This window comes from Mucor velutinosus (assembly GCF_035048745.1).
Source record: "Mucor velutinosus strain NIH1002 chromosome Unknown tig00000093, whole genome shotgun sequence".
Lineage (NCBI taxonomy): Eukaryota > Fungi > Mucoromycota > Mucoromycetes > Mucorales > Mucoraceae > Mucor > Mucor velutinosus.
The window spans coordinates 2,396,076-2,417,524 of record NW_027041907.1 but is presented as its reverse complement, the minus strand read 5'-3'; the positions used below and the strand labels follow the sequence as shown (position 1 = coordinate 2,417,524).

The 21,449-nt window shown below is 42.2% G+C and overlaps 6 protein-coding genes across 6 annotated transcripts; 1 reads left to right on the top strand and 5 right to left on the bottom strand.

Moving 5' to 3' along the window:
• Positions 1-418: 418 nt before the first annotated feature.
• Positions 419-4,627, bottom strand: GAL10 (UDP-glucose-4-epimerase; the record flags this gene model as incomplete). Its single annotated transcript, XM_064821917.1, has 1 exon — positions 419-4,627. One exon carries the CDS (start codon positions 4,625-4,627, stop codon positions 419-421), a length of 4,209 nt encoding a protein of 1,402 aa, XP_064681603.1.
• A 41-nt stretch (positions 4,628-4,668) lies between these two features.
• Positions 4,669-6,156, bottom strand: NMD5_1 (Nonsense-mediated mRNA decay protein 5; the record flags this gene model as incomplete). Its single annotated transcript, XM_064821916.1, has 2 exons — positions 4,669-6,004; positions 6,107-6,156. 2 exons carry the CDS (start codon positions 6,154-6,156, stop codon positions 4,669-4,671), a joined length of 1,386 nt encoding a protein of 461 aa, XP_064681602.1.
• A 2,377-nt stretch (positions 6,157-8,533) lies between these two features.
• Positions 8,534-9,019, bottom strand: ATC70_002542 (uncharacterized protein; the record flags this gene model as incomplete). Its single annotated transcript, XM_064821915.1, has 1 exon — positions 8,534-9,019. One exon carries the CDS (start codon positions 9,017-9,019, stop codon positions 8,534-8,536), a length of 486 nt encoding a protein of 161 aa, XP_064681601.1.
• A 4,532-nt stretch (positions 9,020-13,551) lies between these two features.
• SNAPC4 (Myblike DNAbinding domain-containing protein) lies at positions 13,552-16,638 on the bottom strand (the record flags this gene model as incomplete). The annotated part of the gene is made up of 6 exons (XM_064821914.1): positions 13,552-13,756; positions 13,811-14,384; positions 14,444-15,267; positions 15,352-15,743; positions 15,803-16,147; positions 16,198-16,638. The coding sequence occupies 6 exons, from the start codon at positions 16,636-16,638 to the stop codon at positions 13,552-13,554; spliced, it is 2,781 nt and encodes a 926-aa protein (XP_064681600.1).
• Positions 16,639-17,002: 364 nt separating this feature from the next.
• ATC70_002540 (HTH myb-type domain-containing protein) lies at positions 17,003-19,650 on the top strand (the record flags this gene model as incomplete). The annotated part of the gene is made up of 5 exons (XM_064821913.1): positions 17,003-17,454; positions 17,513-17,937; positions 17,992-18,045; positions 18,100-19,430; positions 19,483-19,650. 5 exons carry the CDS (start codon positions 17,003-17,005, stop codon positions 19,648-19,650), a joined length of 2,430 nt encoding a protein of 809 aa, XP_064681599.1.
• Positions 19,651-19,825: 175 nt separating this feature from the next.
• On the bottom strand, positions 19,826-21,240 carry ATC70_002539 (uncharacterized protein; the record flags this gene model as incomplete). Its single annotated transcript, XM_064821912.1, has 4 exons — positions 19,826-20,835; positions 20,899-21,052; positions 21,114-21,164; positions 21,226-21,240. 4 exons carry the CDS (start codon positions 21,238-21,240, stop codon positions 19,826-19,828), a joined length of 1,230 nt encoding a protein of 409 aa, XP_064681598.1.
• Between the last annotated feature and the right edge of the window lie 209 nt (positions 21,241-21,449).

Sequence of the window (21,449 nt, the reverse complement as noted above, 5' to 3'; positions counted from 1 at the left end):
TTCACCTTGAAAATGGAGACTTTTACTATGGTATATCTTGAATCAAGATGTTTCTATCAATCTAACGTAGCCTCTGAAATCACCTTTGTGACACCTTGATATGTAAAATCTCAACTTTTTGGCCAGAAACCTCTTTTTGTATTTTCATAATTTGTTCAATAGATTTATTCAAAACATTTATATTACTTGGTACAATTGAATGCGCCTTGAAAAATACTCCAAGAAAGCTTAAAGAAGCATTTTTTTTTTTTTTTTTGTAGGGGAGCCGAGCTCCATTTTTTATTTTAAGTCCTTCAAATGTCGCTATGAGTGATAGGAAAGACTGGGTATGATTACAAGAGGATCGGAGGAACGAAAGAAAAAAATAAAAATAACAGATAGAAAAGAGCAAATGGATAAAAGAGGAAAAACTGAATACTTACGAATCTAGCTTTAACTCGGCATCCAAGCGAGCAAGAGAGCGAGCAAGACGATGTTGAACAGTGTCAGCGATGAACGGGGTTCGGTCGAAGATCCAGCGCCAGTGCGCTTGCCATATTGTCAGCAGAGTAGTTGCGAAAAGTTGAGGAATAGAGAGATCATTGAACGAGAGAGAGAGATCACGATCAAGATAGGGAGAGGAACAGAGTAATATTTGTTGGAAGAAATGAATCAGATCAACATCAGAGATTGAGGAAGAAGCAGAGAGATAGGTGTGGTACATGTGTCGCCAGACCAATAACTTGGGAGGGCAGGAGAACAGAGTATGGGTGATATCCTCCGTGGTAGAGGCAGAGCAGATGGTACATAGGGGAGAAGGGTGTTTTTCGGGGATGCGTAAATGTAGCAGAGCTCTTGAAGGGATTTTTTCGTAAATAGCTCGGTACCAGACCGTGCGAGCAGCCAGGGGGATTGAGATTCTCCAGAAGGAGAGCCATTGAGCCGGCCGGAGAGGAGAGAGTGAGGAGGAGGTAGAGGAGAGGGTTTGACGTAGTTTTTTGAAGTAACGGATGCTGTTGAGCGGCAACCGGCCTCGCGAAGGCAAGGAAGAAGGAGGAACGATAATGCTACGGCAGAACGCTCGAAGGGAGGGAGGTTGATGTGGGTTGAGGGTTGGACGAGGAGCAATGAAGCACTGTTGTGCAAAGAAAGGTTGGAATAGTAGTTGACGCGACTGAATGAAATCAGCAACACGTTGGGATACAATAGGATGGCGAGCGAATTGGAAGGAAGGACGAACACGAAGCACCTGATGATCAATATCTAACTGGAAAACCTCGCTTACAAGAAGCTTTCTGGCAACGTCAGAGCCATCTAAAAGAAGATTCGGTGGTATAAAGCTAGAAGAATATAAATTGTTAATAGTAGGAGGAGAATGTAAAAGTATTTCATAAAGAGGGAGTGAGTAGCAAGTAATAGCATCAACATATAAGTTACGACGTTCTGACATCTGAAAGATGGACAAGCAGGACTGAAGATTAGTGATTGGATTGAGATAAGTATTGCGACGGGATGGACTTTGAGGAAACCACAACCGATGGCGAGCATGCCGAAACAAGAGGTAGTAAAAGAAATGAGAGAAGACGGTGGAGGAGTAGCACCAAGAAAGAGTATAAGTTAAGACAGGAAGCGAAGGAGTGTTGTACTTGGAGAAGGCCGGAGAGTCAAGATATTGAAGCAATAGAGGGCACACCCAGTACCATTGCAGAGCTTGTTGTTGAGAGAGAGGATCTAGGAGCCCCAAACCACCGGCAGAGCGAGGTAAAGAGAGAGTAGCAAAAGAGAGTCTAGGGAATATACGAAAATTAATGAAGGCGGTACCCAGGCTTCGTAAAGAGAGCAACTGGGCCTTGGTAAATGTTGTGAGTCGTAAAACATGCCATAATTTGGAATAAATGAGTGAATTGAGAATGGTGACCCGGCCACGGATAGAGATATTGCGTTGGGAGTGGATAGCAATAGCGTTACGGATGGAGTCATACAGTTTTTGAAAGGCAACATTGCGTTGAGTAATGCTGGAACAAATTGGATAACCGAGATAAATGAGTGGAGTGGTGGATGTGCGATCATGCCAAGCGGTGATGCCATAAGATGAGAGCAGGGCTTGCCAAGTTGTTGATGGTTTACCTGAAAGAGATGTAGCTACTGTTTTGTGATAATTCAATAATGCGTTAGAAGCTTTCATGTAAGTAGTGATGGCAGCCTGCAAACGATGGAAATCGTGCGTGTCGCGAAGATACACCAAAGTATCATCCGCATAGGCAAGGATTTTGACCGCCAGAGGCGCAGTTGTAGAAGAAGCTGAAGAAGTTGAACCATCGGGAACAATGGGCGGGTCAGCAGCATCAGAAAACAGTTGTTGCATAGAATCTGAAATAACATCAGATTGGGTATCATTAGAAGGGGGAGGAGCTTCAGTGTGTAGGTTGAAACCCTTGTATTGAGGGTCTTGGTGAATTGATCGAAGGAATGGATCAAATGCGATATTAAACAGTAGTGGCGAGATGGGATCTCCTTGTCGAATACCACGTTGTTGGGTGATATAATCAGTCGAGATATGTCCATTGATGTTGATGTGAATTTGTGTCGAAAAAAAGAGAGTTAGTAAGGAATGAATAATATTAGTAGGCATGTTAAAACGTTGCATCACAGCACGAAGATAATCAGGATGAATGCGATCGTAAGCCTTCTCTTGATCCAAGAGAAGTGCAATACTGTCAGAGGATGTTTCAGCGGCAATGAGGCGAGTGTTGTGGAGGATCATACCATTGTCACCGATGAAGCGACCAGGCATGAATCCTGATTGTTGAGGACATATGATTTTGTTCATAAAAGGCATAAGACGTTGGTTGAGAAGTCGGGTAAATATCTTGGCATCGCAACATATCAATGATAGAGGTCGCCAATTCTTGAGGTTGGATAGGTCGCCGGATTTGGGTAGTAAACAGATGCAGGTTTGCAACCAGCTGGAGGGAAAGATACCCAAGTTGAGAGCATCATTAAATACCTGAACAGAGAGTTTGGCAGCCTTCGGGTGGTTGAAAATCACGTTGAGAATGGGATAAGGTAAACCGTCGATGCCAGGACTGGATTGGAACTTGGTACGATGAGTACCAGTCAATAAGTCGGCATAGGTGAAAGGTTGCTGAAGAATAGTATGAGCATCATCCGGGATGGTGTCAGAGTCAGGGATCGTGTTGCACAGGGACTCGATGCTCGCGATATCGACCGGATCACTGGAATACAACGTGTCATAGAAACTAGAAGCAGCTGTCTGCATCGAAAGAGGATCAGTACATAATGTGTTACTAACTGGATGGAGGAGGCTAGTAATCGCCTGTTTAGCGGCATGAGTGGCAATAGTTCGCTTAAGGTAACCGGCAGAGGTTTCCCCCTTTTCACGCCAATGTTTACCTGCCCGCAATCGTAGGTTCGTAGCAATTTCACGTTGAAGCATACCAATTTGCTTTTCAACGGTGTGTAGTAGTTGTGTCCGGGTACGAGGATCCGAGTATTGACGACATATTCGGTTGCGCTTGCGTTGTAGGCGCCGGTGTTGGCGTTCCAAGGCATTGCTGCGAGCACGACTTACCCGACGAGCGATATCCTGAACTAGAGCTTTAAGAGCATCCCAATTGTCTTGCGGAGAGGCAGGCAAAATGGAGGCGGCGGCATCTATGGAAGCGGTAATCTCCACGGTAGTGAAAAATTCATCTAAAGCTGTAAACAGTTGATCCGTGAAATATTGATTAGTTGCTAGATTGGGGTTAGCTCGCCATAGACCTGATCCCTGACGATCCGACGAAAAGACAAACCGTGCCCGGAGAAGGGCATGATCGGTCCAGGAGGAATCAAGGAACTCAATGTCAGAAGAGTGTAGGTGTTGGAATAAGAAAGCAGAAGCGTACAGGTAATCGATAGTAGATTGACCGTTCTGTCTGCGATATGTTGGTAACAGAGGGCCTTCTTCCCGCGAATGTGTACATTCAAAGAAGTGCGTATTGAGAATCTGATGGAAGTGTCGGTGAAGGGCAGCTCCTGAAGTAATATTGTTAGTATCAAGTTCCTGATCCACACTTTCATCGGTCAGATATGAAGTAGCATGATAGTTGAAATCCCCCATCATGAGCATTGGAGCAAGGTTGGAGGGATCAGAGTCGAGAGGTGTAGATAAAGAGGAGAGAGATGCCTGAGAGGTTGAATAAGGAATGTCGAAAAGAGGCAACGCTAGAAGATTGCGAAAGAACTGCACTCTGGGAGAGTATTGGGCAGGAGCATAGATGTTAAGGAGTGTGAAGGGTGGGAACAACGCATTGGCATGGACAACCTTGCAGGCAAGGATGCGTTGGTCCAGATCGAAGTCTAAAGAATGTAAGTTGATTAATGGATTGAATGAGATAATACCACAATGTTGTGTCCATAAGGTGGCATGAGCTTGGAATTGTAGATTGAGTTGGTCCTGAACTGCCTCAACGGCGTGCGATTCTTGAATACATATAATGTCCAAATGTAAGGAACGTAAATATCGAATGAAGTCAGAGCTAATCTCTGGAGTAGAGGCTTTGACAAGATTGCGGCAGTTCAGGGAAGCTATATTGAAGTTGTGATTGTGCGTAAAAGATTGAATGTTAGTGGTATAATTGGGCATATTAGTGGCATAGGTGTGAGATTCATAGGTGTTAGTACTCATTAGGCCAAGGGGGCTGAGACGCCGTCAGCTGGGCTAATAGAGGTAGAAGAGGTAGCAGGTTGAGTAGTAGAATCTTGAGTTGCAGGAACATCATCCATGTTGACATCGGCCTGTGCTGAAAGGGCGATAGCCTTGGATGATTTGTCAGGATAGATAGCAGAGTAGAGAGAATGATATACAGATTCAGGAAGCCATTGACGCTTGAAGCAAAATTCCCTAGCGACAGCAAGTTGAACATGAGGGACATGAAGGCGCTTGACAATACGTATTAACCGTTCTTGATGGATTCGGGTGGCTTCAGCTTGCACAAAAGCCTGGTCAGGGTTAGTAGTATACTTACGATCACGGAGTAATGAAGGAGCACAAGGGTCAAAATCATTGAGGAGCTTGGAGGAAGGCAGCTTGGCCATGGCATCTTTGACAGTATCGACATAGTCATTGTGTACCAGGAAGCTGATAGTGTTGTTCTCAGGGTAATGGATGTCGAGGATGCGGCTCTGCGATAAGCCAAGTACTCCAAAACCAGCACGGATTTTGGAGATGGCTTCACGACCACGGGATGTAAAGTACAAGAATTGGTACCCATGTGATTCCGATGGGGCCGAGTAAAAACGATTAATTTGTTCCAAAGTTGGAGGTCGTTTGGACTTACCTTTGGGAACAGGCTTGGAAGAAGTGATGGCTTTAGGTTTAGGTGTCTTGAGAGTCTGGGGCTTCTTTGGTGGATCGTTCAATGGTGGAGTGGCGGCCACATCAGCCCATTTGGAGGCCGAGGTACCATCTGATCTCTTCTCAGGTACAGTCGGAGCTGAAGGCAAGGGTGGCAACGAGTGATTGGCAGTTGACTTGAGTTGTGCAATCTCTCGATTAGCGTTATCCAAAGCCAGTTGAAGTTCATGGTTTCTCTTCAACAAATCTTTAATTTGTTCCAGTTGAGAATCGTGTGCAGAAAGACGTGCATAGATTTCCTGGATCCAGTTAGGTAACTGAGGATGACCATGGATTTCGTCTGGGCGGGGAACATGCAGACCGGTACAGACAGTAGTAGGCGTGCTGGGCGCAATAGCAGAGGGTTCTAAGCCCAGGATGGAGGTGGAATCGGTGGAGGAGACTACAGGCATAGTAGTAAGTTGCGAGTCGGTAATCATGGAGACGAGAGGTTCTACTGTAGGTGCGTGAGTGCGAGGTGAACGACGCAAAGGTACAGCGGTAGCTTTGATGGTAGAGAAGCGACGCTTCTTGGACGCAACGGGTAGTTTGGAGGAACGGTTGCCGGCTGTCGTCTGTTTGGTTAAAGTGAGACGAAAGTTGGAGGTAACGGTAGGTGTCGGCTGACTTGACAGACCTGACTGAATTGTTGTTGTTGTGTTGTTTGTCGGTTTTGTTTTGATCTTTACTGCTTAATGATGTTTTCGGGGTTTGAAAGGCCCTAAAAACAATTTAGACGAAAGAAAGGTGAGCTTAAAGAAGCATAGGGTGATTATCATGTTTTACTTAGTCAAATCTGCTAAAATAGTTCAATCGAGTCGAAAATCATTAAGATTTGTCCAATCTGGAACAGATCAAAATTTTGGGTTTGAATTATTCTGGCTGGTGGGTCTGGCTGGCAAACTCAATGCCCTGTTCATTATGAAGACAATGCAGTTAATAGATGCTTTTGAAGCGCATGGAAAGTAGGTGGAAAACATAGCGCCATTGTTAGTCATGCCATCTTTCTTGTATTCTATATTTAATAACGCCAGTGTATCAAAATACTTGTCAGATCAACTTCTTTCCTTTTTGAGGCTTCGGAAGTGTCTAGGGACCATAAATTTATTACGTTACGATGAGGATTTCGACTCTTCGGGTGGTTTCCTGATCTACGCTTCGCTTTGGTGGAAATCAACCTACATTCAGGTGGCTCGCGCTACAACGGGTCTTTGGCTAATATTGCAAAATTAATAATAGCTAAAATGTTAGATGAAACTTGATTGTTGATCGATAGCAATTTAATACAAAATCTCTAGTCATATATGAACCATGCCTGGCACATGCCTGGCGACTCAGTTTTTATATTAGAATTGTAAAAATGTCTAGGGACTATGCATTTATTATGTTATGATATATAAATCATAAAAGATAAGCAACGCCAAAGCACTGTCATCCCAGTCATGGTTTGGTAGGCGTTTATCAGCATAGCAACTTGGGATTCAGTATGAATCGACGCGTTCATGAATTGTGTGGTTTGGGAAGAATTAAGGTTAGTGTCACAAGGCAGAAGTAGAGCAGTATATTTTTATCTCCATTGAAGTGGTTGATTTTAGTGGACTCTGACAGACTTTTATCCAAGTGCATTGCCACTTCGTAAGCGTCTCGCATGAGCCTGTTATAGCTTAACATGTGCTAAAAGATTCATCGGTTTGATTTCCCTGAGCATGATACGGCTATTATGCGCTTGAATACAAGATGAGTGCTGCAAAAGAAAAAAAAGAAATGATTCATACTTAGTCATGTCTTGTTTGATCATAAACTTATATACATCTTGTTTATATATCACCTGTATCTAAAAGCTAGCATCAATAGCCATAACACTGCCAACTACCGTGTGTAGATGGTATCGACATCTACATCGCCATTTCTATGAGCTATATTTTCCTGCTTTACAGTCTAATCATAGCTTGCCTATCAGTTCTCAGTGGAATACCACAGCAACCGATGTTGGCTTGTTCTTCATTCCATTATACAGTGGGTTTGGCTGAGAACAACCCTCGCAATAAGTTGACTGGGAGCAACTTGAGTACTTTTGAATGGATACCATAGATCAGCTGTACTAAATCTCACTTCTCTTGTTTCTTTTATATCCAATCCCCCATTTACATTTTTGCAAAATTAAAGTGAGTAAACTGTAGCAAGCATTCGGATAAATTTTCTTTGCTTGATCTGCTCGAATCGAGTATGCATAAGCGTGCTGTATATGCTAGTTGTTGTTTTTGGCTGACATGCCAAATTTATGAGCTGATCGTGTAGCACAATGAAAACAATTGTTTGTTTATATAATTCAAAAATAAACTTTTGGTTAGTACTACTGTGTCCTGTCTGTTTATGTCGTAATGAACTGAAATGGACAGCTCTAGACCTTGGAGACGCCTTCTTATTATTATTAAATCATGTGCATCTGCGGGTGATCAAGCCATCTGTTACGAGCATCATCAACATTGGATGGCTTAGAATTACATCCCAACGTGGTAATGTTGTACTCAGGTGTCTGTGTCGGCAACAAACTCAGGAGGCATCTAAAAAAAGAGGCTGTCAATCAGAAACTTAAAATAGAGTACCGGATCAGCAGATGCTCTTACATTCAAACCAACCTCCAACTGCCTTTAACAAGCTGTTATGGGCTGACTCTTTCACTTCACCCTGTCGTATGTATACATATATAGTTCTTAAAACCAGCATCTCGGTATGCAGTGAGCTCAATTTGGAAAAAACGTTGGTCACTGCTAGCAAACGATATCTTGTCATACATGAACAATAAAATACGCCGCCTTGTCTACTTGGCAGCAGGCAGCAGACATTTAGTGGCTGAAGATGAGTGATTCATTCATTGATTGGGCAACTCTAGTTTTTGGGCTAAATGCTAAATGTACAAGCCTGAATACAGGACGATCAAATCACACACACACACATACATGGCTATAATACCTCTGCCTTGAAATCGAATCAAACAGAATAAAACATGTTACACTATCATTGTGATAAATCCAATCGCCTGTGGTTCCTTTTTATATATTTGGGAAAAAAAGATTGAGAGTTAAAAAGATGTCGATCTTTTTTATTTACAAATTAAGGGTGTAAAAGCGTGAAAAAAAAAAATACATTTATAGTTTATGGATGTGAAAAGGAAGAATCAGAGGCATAGGATGGTGGAGAGGGTGATGATGGCTGAGGAGCATGTGCCAGAGAAAGAGGCGGTAAGAGTGGTTTGGTTGTATTGTTTGTAGTTTGACATAAATCCATAATGTATTTCTCGAGCAAGACTTCATCATTATCTTCATCATTCTGCTCATTCCCATCTTCTCTTTCGTTTTCATAGAATGCTCTTAGAATCGTACGTTCATCTTCACTCCAATATGATACATCAGAATCACTGTTGTCATCTGCATTTGCTGGCATATTTGGGATAGATGTATATACTTCATTGGCATTCGACATGTTTAATATTTTAGTCAGCATTTCTGTGGCTTCGTCATGAGAAGTTTGTTCATATGGTGAGAAATTTTGAGCTGGTGGATTGCTCGAATTATTTGAGGGTGGTGGGCTTGATTCCTCTTTATCTTCATATTGATAATCGTTACATAACTGTTGGGTCATCGAATGAAAACCATGAATATTTGATTGTATAGCAGAGGGAGAAAAAGAAAGAAAGAAAGAACGAATGTACAAGATAAAAGGGAAAGAGAGAGAGAGAGAGAGAGAGAGAGAGAGAGAGGCAAGAATTGGATGCGATCGTAGATTGTGGGTGTTTCTTGACCCCCTCCCCTTTCGCCTTCTCTTCTCTCCAACCAACTGAAATCGTTCTCTTCGGAGTTGTCCATTTTTGATTCCTAAATAGTACGATCCCGCGATTCACAACATATGCCATTGATCTTACAATGGCGGTTGTTTCTGTTTCATTGTCACCCCCCTCACCATCCCTACTCATTCCTACTCACATCCAAAATGTTTCGTTCTCAAGTTTGATGGCTTTCTTGTTATCACAACCCAAAGGATCAACCTGTGTTTTAACACTGTATTAAATCATCGTGGTAAATGCTAAAATGATCTACTAAATGACAATATTTTATGTTTAAAAAGTGTGTTCATTATAACAAAGGATATCAATATTTACGCAACCGATCATTATTTCTTGCAATGTTTTATTGTCCACGCAATAAAAAAAACACTGTTTGCAAACATGATGATACTGCTGGTACAACTAGCCATTGCTCAGGCACATTGTGCAATCGATACTTAGTTGGTAGCATACTTCTATATCTTCTTTATAAATTCTTGGTGAAAGCTAGATTGACATAAAAAAAAACGGCTACAACCTTGAGCAATGCTTCAAATTAACAATGGTCGTCAAGTAACATTGACAGCAGTTTACCAGCTTTGGATACAGGAACTTCACAAATGGTTATGTATAGCGGAATTTAAACGAGGTTTTCTCGCAGTGTTCGATTCCACCGATTCATGATCCAAAAAAGTTATTTTTGCCAAATTCGACTATACAAGTTGTGAGCTACGCACCCTACTTTCTAATGCATTTATGGGCAGATTTCTACTGTGCCTCCAGCCGTACTGATTATGATAAAGCTCTTGAATAAGACTATTGAATAATTATCATAAATACGAAAAGCGAATTTTCACCGAAATCCCCAAGTTTCACGTATAAAGGTCTCAGAAGAACAATTCTAGACGATGCCCTGAATCGCTAGCATCAATCTGATATAATATCAACATAATAAACGTATAGTCCCTAGACATTTTTACAATTCTAATATAAAAACTGAGTCGCCAGGCATGTGCCAGGCATGGTTCATATATGACTAGAGATTTTGTATTAAATTGCTATCGATCAACAATCAAGTTTCATCTAACATTTTAGCTATTATTAATTTTGCAATATTAGCCAAAGACCCGTTGTAGCGCGAGCCACCTGAATGTAGGTTGATTTCCACCAAAGCGAAGCGTAGATCAGGAAACCACCCGAAGAGTCGAAATCCTCATCGTAACGTAATAAATTTATGGTCCCTAGACACTTCCGAAGCCTCAAAAAGGAAAGAAGTTGATCTGACAAGTATTTTGATACACTGGCGTTATTAAATATAGAATACAAGAAAGATGGCATGGCTAACAATGGTGCTATGTTTTCCACCTACTTTCCATGCGCTTCAAAAGCATCTATTAACTGCATTGTCTTCATAATGAACAGGGCATTGAGTTTGCCAGCCAGACCCACCAGCCAGAATAATTCAAACCCAAAATTTTGATCTGTTCCAGATTGGACAAATCTTAATGATTTTCGACTCGATTGAACTATTTTAGCAGATTTGACTAAGTAAAACATGATAATCACCCTATGCTTCTTTAAGCTTTCTTGGAGTATTTTTCAAGGCGCATTCAATTGTACCAAGTAATATAAATGTTTTGAATAAATCTATTGAACAAATTATGAAAATACAAAAAGAGGTTTCTGGCCAAAAAGTTGAGATTTTACATATCAAGGTGTCACAAAGGTGATTTCAGAGGCTACGTTAGATTGATAGAAACATCTTGATTCAAGATATACCATAGTAAAAGTCTCCATTTTCAAGGTGAAAAACGCGATCGTTTGATTTTTGATGAAAACCATGAGGGGTACCTCATGCTTTTTGGTCGATTCTTGTCCATGCTTTTTTGGTCCCCAAAAAGTTGAGCAAAGGTGTCAGAAAGTAACTGCCAGATGAGAGCAATTATTTGGTGCTATTCTGACCATCTAAAACGGCTTCTGAGTCGAGAAATCACTCGTCAAATGTATCAAAATTGGCTGTGTTTTAGCTTATTAATGAGCAGCAATAGCTAGTGTAAGCATGCTATCTACTCGTACATCAGCTGTTCCCAGTGATATACAAGACCCGGAGCACCGTAAAAGGATCATATTCGCGCTTACAAGTGATCTTAGGAGCTGCTGTGCTTTATATCACGGTGTTGCTCATAATGAACGATGGGTCAGACAGTAAAATTTGATATTTAGATCTGAAGAGCAATATAGAAAATACTATTATACTAGGATCTTGAAGTATAATATCTGAGCAATTCAAAAATATATTGAAGCAATAAAGAAATTATCTATACTATCAATCGAATTTGAGCTCAATCATAACATTTAGGAAGAGAGAGTTTATCAGGAGTATCATAAACTGGTCGACACAACACGAGGGGATCGTTGATGTAAAATCCACCTGAGCCATCTAATTCCTTTAGTGGTGGTCAACAATAGAGGAGAGGCTCTGTTGATGGTCTGGATGTTTCTACACAGCTGTGGCATCTCCGTTGGGCATATCTTCTATATTTTGCATTCTATAGTGCCTGGATATTTCTTTTTTGCTACTATTTGCCTGTTGCTCCGCTGCTTCTGCTTGTTGGCGGTCTCTCTTGATTTTGGTACTCTTTGGTGAAGTCAAGCTTCTCTCAGTCTGCCTTTGATATTCTTGGGGTTTTAGCGGGATAACACTGGATGATAGCGTTATGTCAAAGATAATAGTTATTGATGGTTTCATCATTCTAGTCTGAAAAAGAGATGGACATGCCTGTACATTAATTAGTTTTGTTTTCGGATACGATACGGACCACCTAGTAACTTGAGCTACCGAGTTGTGAATCGATCTACCTATATTTGAGCTAGTTTTTAGTAGAGTTTTTACTAGGTGCAGACTATCTAATGTGTCTTAAATGTCCAGCGTGCCTCACAACCGCTATCGCCTCGCCAATAAGCTGTATAATTGTGCTATGATACTGCGATACAACAGTGCTACTCAATCTCATATTTCCAGCCCAATATTTGGGTGTAACAGCATGCTTTAAAACTAGATTAATACATACAATGTCTTTAAAACTTTGTATCATAACAAAAATGTCCCTCTTGACGAGTAAATATGTAAGACACAGCTAAATTTGATAGCTTTCAAGGCTTAATATCTTGATTTGTAGACCTTTCTGAGTCACTGGAATGATGCCAAACAATTGTATTCGAGTAGCATTAAATTTTTGGTACCTTTGCTCAACTTTTTGGGGACCGAAAAAGCATGGTCAAAAATCGACCAAAAAGCATGAGGTACCCCTCATGGTTTTCATCGAAAATCAAACGGTCGCGTTTTTTGCCTTGATAACAAACATCTTTACTATGGTATATATTGAATCAAAATGTTTCTATCAATCAAACGTAGCCTCTGAAATCACCTTTGTGACACCTTGATATGTAAAATCTCAACTTTTTGGCCAGAAACCTCTTTTTGTATTTTCATAATTTGTTCAATAGATTTATTCAAAACATTTATATTACTTGGTACCATTGAATGCGCCTTGAAAAGTACTCCAAGAATGCATTAGGAAGTACGGGGTAATCATCATAACTCATATAGTCGAATCTTGATAAATAGCTTAATCAAGTCGAGAAAGACAAAATCTGGCAAATCTTGTGTAGAAAATTTTTTTGAGTTTGAATTGATATTGGCGCTGCTGGCCTACCAAAACGTTGATGACAATGATGATTGCGATGCTGATTAAATGGGAATCATGAATTCGAAAGGGCTGTCGTTTATCTTGAATAGTTTAGTTTGCTTTTGTTGAGAATTTTCATATTTGACTGCATCAGCCAGCCTGGCTCACCACCAAAATTTATGTGAGCGCAACTTCCTAATCATGATTTGCAGCATTTCATCAGCATGGCATGTAAGGCAGCATCATTTCCGTTTCATTAGTGATTCATTTAAAAGTAGATCTCTAAACGTAACATGTTCCTATAGACAAATTTAAGGAAAGCAAAAAAGAGAGGGGTTTCTCTTCTGGACTGATAGGCATGGTTTTTATCGATTGCAAAAATAAGTTTGTGAATGTCCTACACTATTCATCATTGCTTCATGATAAATTGATGCTTTGTAGAAAACAATTTGTAGTATCGCTTTTTTTTTTTGCAGAGTTAGATGTCGGTAGAGACATTTATGATACAATGTATCATCCATATAGGCCACTAGAGACCGCTACCGAAGGCTTTAAGAGCATGGCTTTACGCCCAACAGATGCCTCTAAATAAAAGCAATGAGTAGTATACAGAGCCTATATTGACGAAAAGGCAATATATCAAGTGTACAAGCTTTTTTATTTTACAGATAATTGGAAAGCCAATAAAACATCAACGTCTCAAAATGTTCATTAACGCTAGCATGTCTTAGCCCATGTTTTTCTGACGGATACACTTGCAAATAATGTGGTTTCTTGAGTTTGACCAATTGCGACACCAATAATTCTGTGTTTTTGAAATGTACATTTTCGTCAATCAAACCATGAGCTATTAAGAGACGATTTTCACTAAGAGCCGTGTGGTTACTATATAGCAAGCATTCAGCATAAATTGCAACTTACTTGTTGGGAAATCGATCCACATAGGTCAGCACATTGCTATCGCGATAGGGCTGAGGATTTTCCTCTGGCTTTCCCATATACCTTTCTGTATAGGCAGCATCATACAACTCCCATTGAGTTACTGGAGCACCAGCAATGGACATTTTGAATCTATCGGGGTATTGTGCTAGTGCCATCAAACTCAAATAACCACCATAGGACCACCCTGTAATCGCAAGTCGATTAAGATCCACCACAGACACCAGCTCATCTTGATGATCGGCTAGTAGAGCACCAAATTTCGTATCTTGTAAAAACTGTAATCCTTCTAATTGATCTTTGAGTTCCACTGTGCCTAGTCGATATTGGATATGTGATTCAAATTTGAGCCCTCGATCACTGGAACCACGACTGTCGATGATCACCACTGCAAATCCAAAGTAAGCAGCCATGAGATATCGTATCAAGCGAGGAAATTTGAATTCATTGACAACCAGTTGAGTAGTAGGGCCACCATAAATGTGCAACAGTGTAGGATAGCTTCGCCCAGCTTGATAGTTGTTGGGTTTGTACAGACAGCCATAGAGTTTCTCACCTGAATACAAGATGTGGTAAGTTCAAACATCTCAAATCGGCAAGTTGCAAATCATTTACCGTCTGACGTTGTAAAACTGAATATCTCGCCATTAGGTTCCACTGAATCATTGTATTTCGACATGTTGCTCTCACGAGTATGTTCCAGGTCTCTAATCAATGGATCCGTGCTATATCGGCAAATTTCATAGTTGTTGCCTTCTATCAGATTGGTGGTAGATGAGGGTGGCGAAGGTGGCGTCTCACAATCACTCCTGAGCGATACTGGGATCAACAAGGATATGCTATCCAACACAACTGGATTTGCTTTGGTATGACTCAATTTCTGAACTACAGTGACCTGAGGGTCATGAAGAGTGGAGAAGCAATCGACAAAGTAATCTGGTGAATCCATTGTAATTGTATGGCTGAAGCCAAGCTTTGTCAAGAGCGTAGGCTGGCATGGCCGGTGTTGGTGATGGCTGTAAGACGTGACATAAAAATGGGACTCCAGAGGAGTGTGCATTTTTGCTGAAAAATAGACTAGAGATCTCGCTTCATCCACATACAAAGGCCGATTCACACAACACCACTCACCCTCTGTCAACTGTGTCACTTGCGCCTCTTGTTGATCCACTGATTTCTCTACCAGAAACAAATGCCGGTAGCCATTGACCTTTTCGGAACTCCAAATCAGTTTTGTTACAGTAGCGGTGTCTGATGATTGCATGAAATAGTAGACATCATTAATGTTGATCCAAGCTGTGCTCGTTTCATGCCACAAAATCTCGGTTTGGATGCCATTATGGCCAGTTCTGTTTTCCTCCTCGATTGAAAATTGATCTAAATGTAGTTTGACAACAGCAGATGTTTGCTGATCCCTGGAGAGTAGCTGCAGCCAAACACTGTCCGTTTGAGTTGCATGAGTGTTTTGTGTGTGGATATGTGTGTGTGTGTATGTGTGTGTGTGGTTTATGCGCAGCATTTACCTTTGACCATCAGGCAACCAGCCAAATCGAACAATGTATTCTACCCAGGGGAACAATGCCCTGATTTCATTTTTGCCCCACAATTGCTTATGTCGGATATTGACAGGCGATGTATCTCCTATTTCAAATTCTACAATCTTGATTGTGCTCTTTGCATTAGGTTTTCCTGCGCGGGGATACCGGATCGAATCTGCTGCTGCCGCTGACGTGTTTGTAGTATCTGTCATGGAGGGTGGTGTGGATGTGGATGATGAGGATGAGGATGATTTGGAGATGAACACTTGCTCCACCTGTGATTCAGATGTTTCTAGATACAATATTCTCTCGGTTCGCTGTTTGGTATTTGTAATGGGCGGAGACCAGTAATAACCAGTGAATCTGTGAAATTCTTCCTGCAAATGATGAATGAATCAGCAGCCCGAATCATGTTAACGTCATGCAGTGGCCATACCTGCATCATGTACTCTGCCACTCCACACTTCAGTGAGGGATCGGATGTGTCGCTGGAGCAAAATGTCAATTGCGTATCATTGCCATTCCAATCCGTCACCCAGATATCACGATTTCGTACAAATGCAATTCTGTCGTTGAAGAAACCACCCAGTTTGGGATCTGATCGATGCGATTGATCGGTAGGGGGCTCTTGAGTGTTGGTATAAGGTGTTTGTTTACTGATTGAATCCATGTCAATGTCGTTGATTATAGGTGAATAGGCCGATGTAGGGCTGGTATTGGTGGGTGTATTCCTGTTATTCGTTGATGCAGAGGCTGATTTATATGGTATTAATCTGGGTATCTACAGCGATATTAGACGATATCCTGCTCATGCTAGAACAGTAGGTTTACCTTGCCAAGCTTTCCGATATACAAATCATGCTGAAATGTAAACATGATGGTGTCGTCTTTGATGTCAAATGTGGATACACCTGGAATCTGTAATTGTCGGTAAAATGTCGATTTGTCCAACTCATTCTCTACCAACGCAATGTAGTCATTGAACACCAAAGACCGCTCCATGATGGGTATAGTACTGATGGTCATCAAGTAGTTTTTGTCGTCTTGTTCAACTAGGTGAGTATTGCATTGATCCAGCCTCGACTGGTAAATTTGCATTTGTCTCGTTGGACACCAGTCTGAGGCATCTCTGTTATTGGATAGAAAATAGAGCACATTGTCATGAATTGCAAAATCCTTTGTGATGGCCAGCACTTGAACGGGGTAAATGGCCTGTAGATTAGCTCTAAACTGTCTCACTTGTGTCCTAATATGTTCCCATGAGTAGTTCATTATGTGTGGTAGCAGGAGAGATAATAGGAAGAGAGAAAGAAGAAATCTCACTGTTCTCTCGACAATGCGTAAGGTAATTGCAACAAATTTGATTGTCACAAAAGGCAACTTGTTCATTGGGTATTTGCGGGGTTGAGGGATCCCCTCTGTCTGTCTGTCTGTCTGTCTGTCTGTCTGTCTGTCTGTTTGTCTGTCTATCTCCCTCTAGTGTGTGTTGTCTCTCTCTCTCGATAGACCTCCTTCTTTTTCTTTTTTTTTTCTTCTTTTTTGCTTGTTGATAGACATCCCCTTCTTTTCTCTCTTTTGTTTATGTATAAATCAACCCCTTCTTCTCTTCGCTTTTCGTAAATATTGAAATCAAATCATGGATCCATTTCAATCTTTAGGTCAATTCAATCCACAAATCTATGAGAGCAGCAATGTGCCACCATCTTCAGATAAACTATTTTCGTTCAGTGGATTTCAGGCTGGATTGATGACAAATCAGGCATCATCCGTGCAGGCACCGAATGCTAGTTTACAGAAGCAACAACCTAGGCAACCTAGTATACCGTCGCAACAGCACTTTATACAACAACAGCAGCCATTTGCACCGCCTCCACAAGCAGCACCACCATCGCAATCAAACCACCCAATGATGCAGTCCTCAGGAGCAACATCCATGAGCCATTTCCAGCCCTCTGCTCCACCGCTAGTAATGCCACCTGCACCTATACCATCGTCTGCATCCAATCAAGGCGACAGTGGTCGGTATTCAGGCATGTATGCCAACACTGGCTTTGATATGCTCTCCATCTTATCGCGTGTCGCTAATAGGTAACCTTCATTTGTTAAATGGATGGTCCATATACTAACAGCAAAAATTCTCTATCAGACCAAATCCTCAGATCAATCTAGGTCCCGTTGATTTGTCCTGTTCTTTTGTTGTTGTTGATGCAAAACAATATGACTTTCCACTTGTTTACGCCTCGCCCATGTTTGAAAGATTGACTGGATATGCCCCAAGCGAAGTGATAGGCAGAAACTGCCGGTTTCTCCAGGCACCCGACGGCAGAGTTTCTATTGGATCCAGAAGAAAATACACTGATAATACCACCGTGTACCATATCAAGACACACATGGTGCAGGGCAAAGAGTCTCAATCCAGTATCATCAACTACCGAAAGACAGGACAGCCCTTTGTGAATCTGCTGACTGTGATACCCATTGCCTGGGAGTCGTCAGAGGATATTGACTACTTTATTGGATTGCAAGTGGATCTCGTAGAACAGCCCAATTCCATCTTTCAAAGCATGAAGGGTAAGTGAGCGGAGACCTTAGCATAAGAAACACAGCACTTACATCTATTTCAAGACGGCACTTACACTGTCAGCTATCGAAATTCCACCATTCCTCCATCAATTCAAGGTAGGCCATCCTTCCATGCGATTGTGTTGATCCATTAAAGCAGTAGTTCTATAGCTGGCCTCAGCATCAATGCAGATTCAGGCAATGCCGTGGCAGAACCTATCACGGAATGGACTAGACCCGTATCACCAAAACCAATGTACAACGCCAGCAGCTCACAACAGCCTCATCATGCGTCATTAGCCCTGTCAAACAAGAATGCGCCCATCGCAGAGAGCGCCATTGTGCCTTCACAGCAGCAACAGAAATCCACCTCACAGCAGCCCTCTCAATCCCAACAATACCAGGCGGCACAGCCATCCGAGGCAGAGCCACCCATGGATGTAGAGACACTGATCAAAGAAGCCAGCACAGACGAGGGCAAATTCCGACGATGCTGGCATGAATTACTGCTGGATCAAAGTCCAGACTTCATCCATGTCTTAACCATCAAGGGCATCTTTCTATACTGCTCCGACTCGACTGCTCAAGTGCTGGAATATGAACCCTCCGAACTCGTAGGCAAATCACTGAAAGCCATATGCCACCCGTCCGATATCACCACTGTGATGCGCGAACTGAAGCAATCCTCCAACCATTCCACCGAGCCTGTCAACCTCATTTACCGTGTGCGTCGAAAGAATTCAGGCTACATGTGGATTGAATGTTGCGGTAAATTACGAAACGAGGATGGCCGTGGACGAAAGTATGTCGTGTTATCCGGCCGTGAACGACCCGTGTACCAATTGCCTCGTAATGCACTGACGGTAGGCAACAAGGCACATAGCATGCGCACCTCCAACACCATGCCTGGTATGGAAGATCACGAATTCTGGGGAAAATTGAGTGCAGATGGATTGTTGTTGTATGTCAGCTGGACTGTGGCAAATGTGTTGGGATCGCCACCTTCTGAAATCATCGGCACTTCATTGTATCAGCTGTTGAGAAGCAACCGCACAACCGATTTAACACGTGCTTTAGCAGAAGTCAAAGAAGGTAAAATTGTGTACCTGAGACATGCCTTGTTGGACAATACAGGCGTGGAGGTCATGGTAGCTACTACATTCTATCCAGACGGCAAGGCGTCTCTGCAAGAGCAGCCTTCGTTTGTGTTGATGCAGACAAAGGTGATTGGCGAAGAAGCTACCTTGGCGGATGAGGAGCCTGTGTTTGTGTCGATGGATCCAGATGTCAAAAAGAAGGGAAGAGCAGACATGTCGTTGCCTAACGTAGACAGCCATGGCGTCGTGACACCAACACCGCAAAATACAAATACAGTGGAGAGGATGGTGGATGAATTAGACATTGGGCGAGATGCCAATTGGCAGTACGAGCTGCATCAGTTGAGGATCAGTAACAAAAAGATGAGAGATGACTTGAACATCTTGATTCAACGCGCCAAAGAGGTAAGCTGGCAACAGTCTTGTCGTGTATAGATGGATGCTAATTCACGTGTAGGCTGGCAACAAGGAAGACACCATAGTGTGCAGCACATGTTTCCGAAGATTTGATGGATCCATGATTGACACGCAAGAATATTCAGCAGACGAACCCTTAACATGTAATTCATGTTCACTTCGCGAGATGCAGCAGTCGAGTAATAATACATCCCACAACGTGCAATAAACTGTATCTATAATAATTCGATCATGCACCTCTCGAAATCCCATAGAAATAGTATGCGTGCAGTGCAGTAGCCACACGATCTGTCAAATGCAGCCGACAAGTAGAATTGGGGTTTATGACAAAATTTTTATTTTGATAAAGAGATTTACACAATGGAATAGGCTGTACGAGTTGCTTATTTGAAAACCTTACCATCAACACAGTCATCGAATTCCCAAGCGAGGTACTTGTAGAACTCTTCCTTCTTCTCCTCGTATTGAGCAGGCTCAATCTTTTGGAAGTCATAAGATCCATAATCAGCAGCATCGTAGATCTCGAAGGGAACTTCTTGACCACGGATGACAAAGTAACCAGAGATGGTGTTGTTGTTGTTCTCACCACGGACAATCATGGAGCCGAAAGCGTACTTGTGGGCACGTTCAAGACGAGCGTAGAAACCACCAATCAAGTTGTTGGACATGAAGGTCAAGGTCAACTCATCGTTGTACTTGTAGTCAACCTTCCAGATAGAGTAACCCTCAGAGTCAAAGTTATCCCAGAACCACTTGATAGCATCCTTGGTATCGTTGTTGGAGTACTCACGCTTCCAGGCATCCATGATGAACTTGGAAGGAGGCAACAAATCCAACTTGGACTTGGGCTTAGGAGCAGGCTTAGCGGGCTCTTCAGCATCGGCTTCAGCAGCCTTGGGAGCAGCTTCCTTCTTCTTGGGAGCAGCTTCCTTGGGAGCAGCAGCCTTCTTCTCCTTCTTGGGAGGAGTATACTTGAGAGGAGTTTCACAGAGTTGAACATCACCGAGGTACTTCTTGAAAACGGCCTTGTTAACAATGGTGGTGAAATAACGGGTAACGTTCTTGTATTGAGAACGGAAAGCCTTGTCAAAGACGGTAGTGAAACCCAAGACAAGAGAGCAGGCAACAGAGATATCAGCAAAAGTGATTTGGTGGCCAACGAGGTAAGTCTTGGACTCGAGGATCTTGTTGAGAGCAGCCAAAGCGCGCTTGACTCTTTCAGTAGCGGCATCAACGTTAGGCTTCATGTAGGGACCGTAACCCAAGAGAGGGTAAACCCAACCACCGAGGTTGGCGTTGATCTCGTTCTCGCTGAAGAGAGTCCATTGGAAGATCTCGGCCTTCTCAGCAGCAGTGGCACCGAGAAGAGGGTTGTTTTCCTTTTGAGCAGCAGCTAATGGAAAGAATCCATCAATACGCCACACTCGTTATACACTTTACACGTAATAAAACTTACCATAGTAGGCAATGGAAGAAGACTCGAAAAGGTTGACCTCAGAAGACTCGAAAGCGGGAATCTTACCCAAGGGGAACTTGGCCAAGAATTCAGGAGTGACATCCTTGGCAAGGTCGAAAGCCTCAACGTTGAATTCAACACCACTGAGCTCAGCCTGTCCAATGTGTCTGTTTAGTTGTTTTGGTTACGTTGGTCGAAATGGGGCACAAACTTACAGCGATTTGGGCCTTAGCAACACGAGGGTTTTGGGGATAAGATTTGATGGTCTACAAGTCAAGATCTTGTTTAGTTGTACGTTATTTGAATCTAATGATAGTAATGCCTTACACCGAGGGGAGCCATTGTGAAAATTTATGAAAGGTGAAGGAAATCAAATTAAATTTTTTTTTCTTTAGCTCTAATTATAAATGCTGTGGAAATTTCATGTCAAAAAAAAGAAAATGACTTTCAGTCACTGCGAGCGGAACGCCACCATAATACATGTTGTATGGCGCCATTGAATTATGCCATCGAAATGGTCATGTATTACATAGATCAAGCAAAGATTTTAT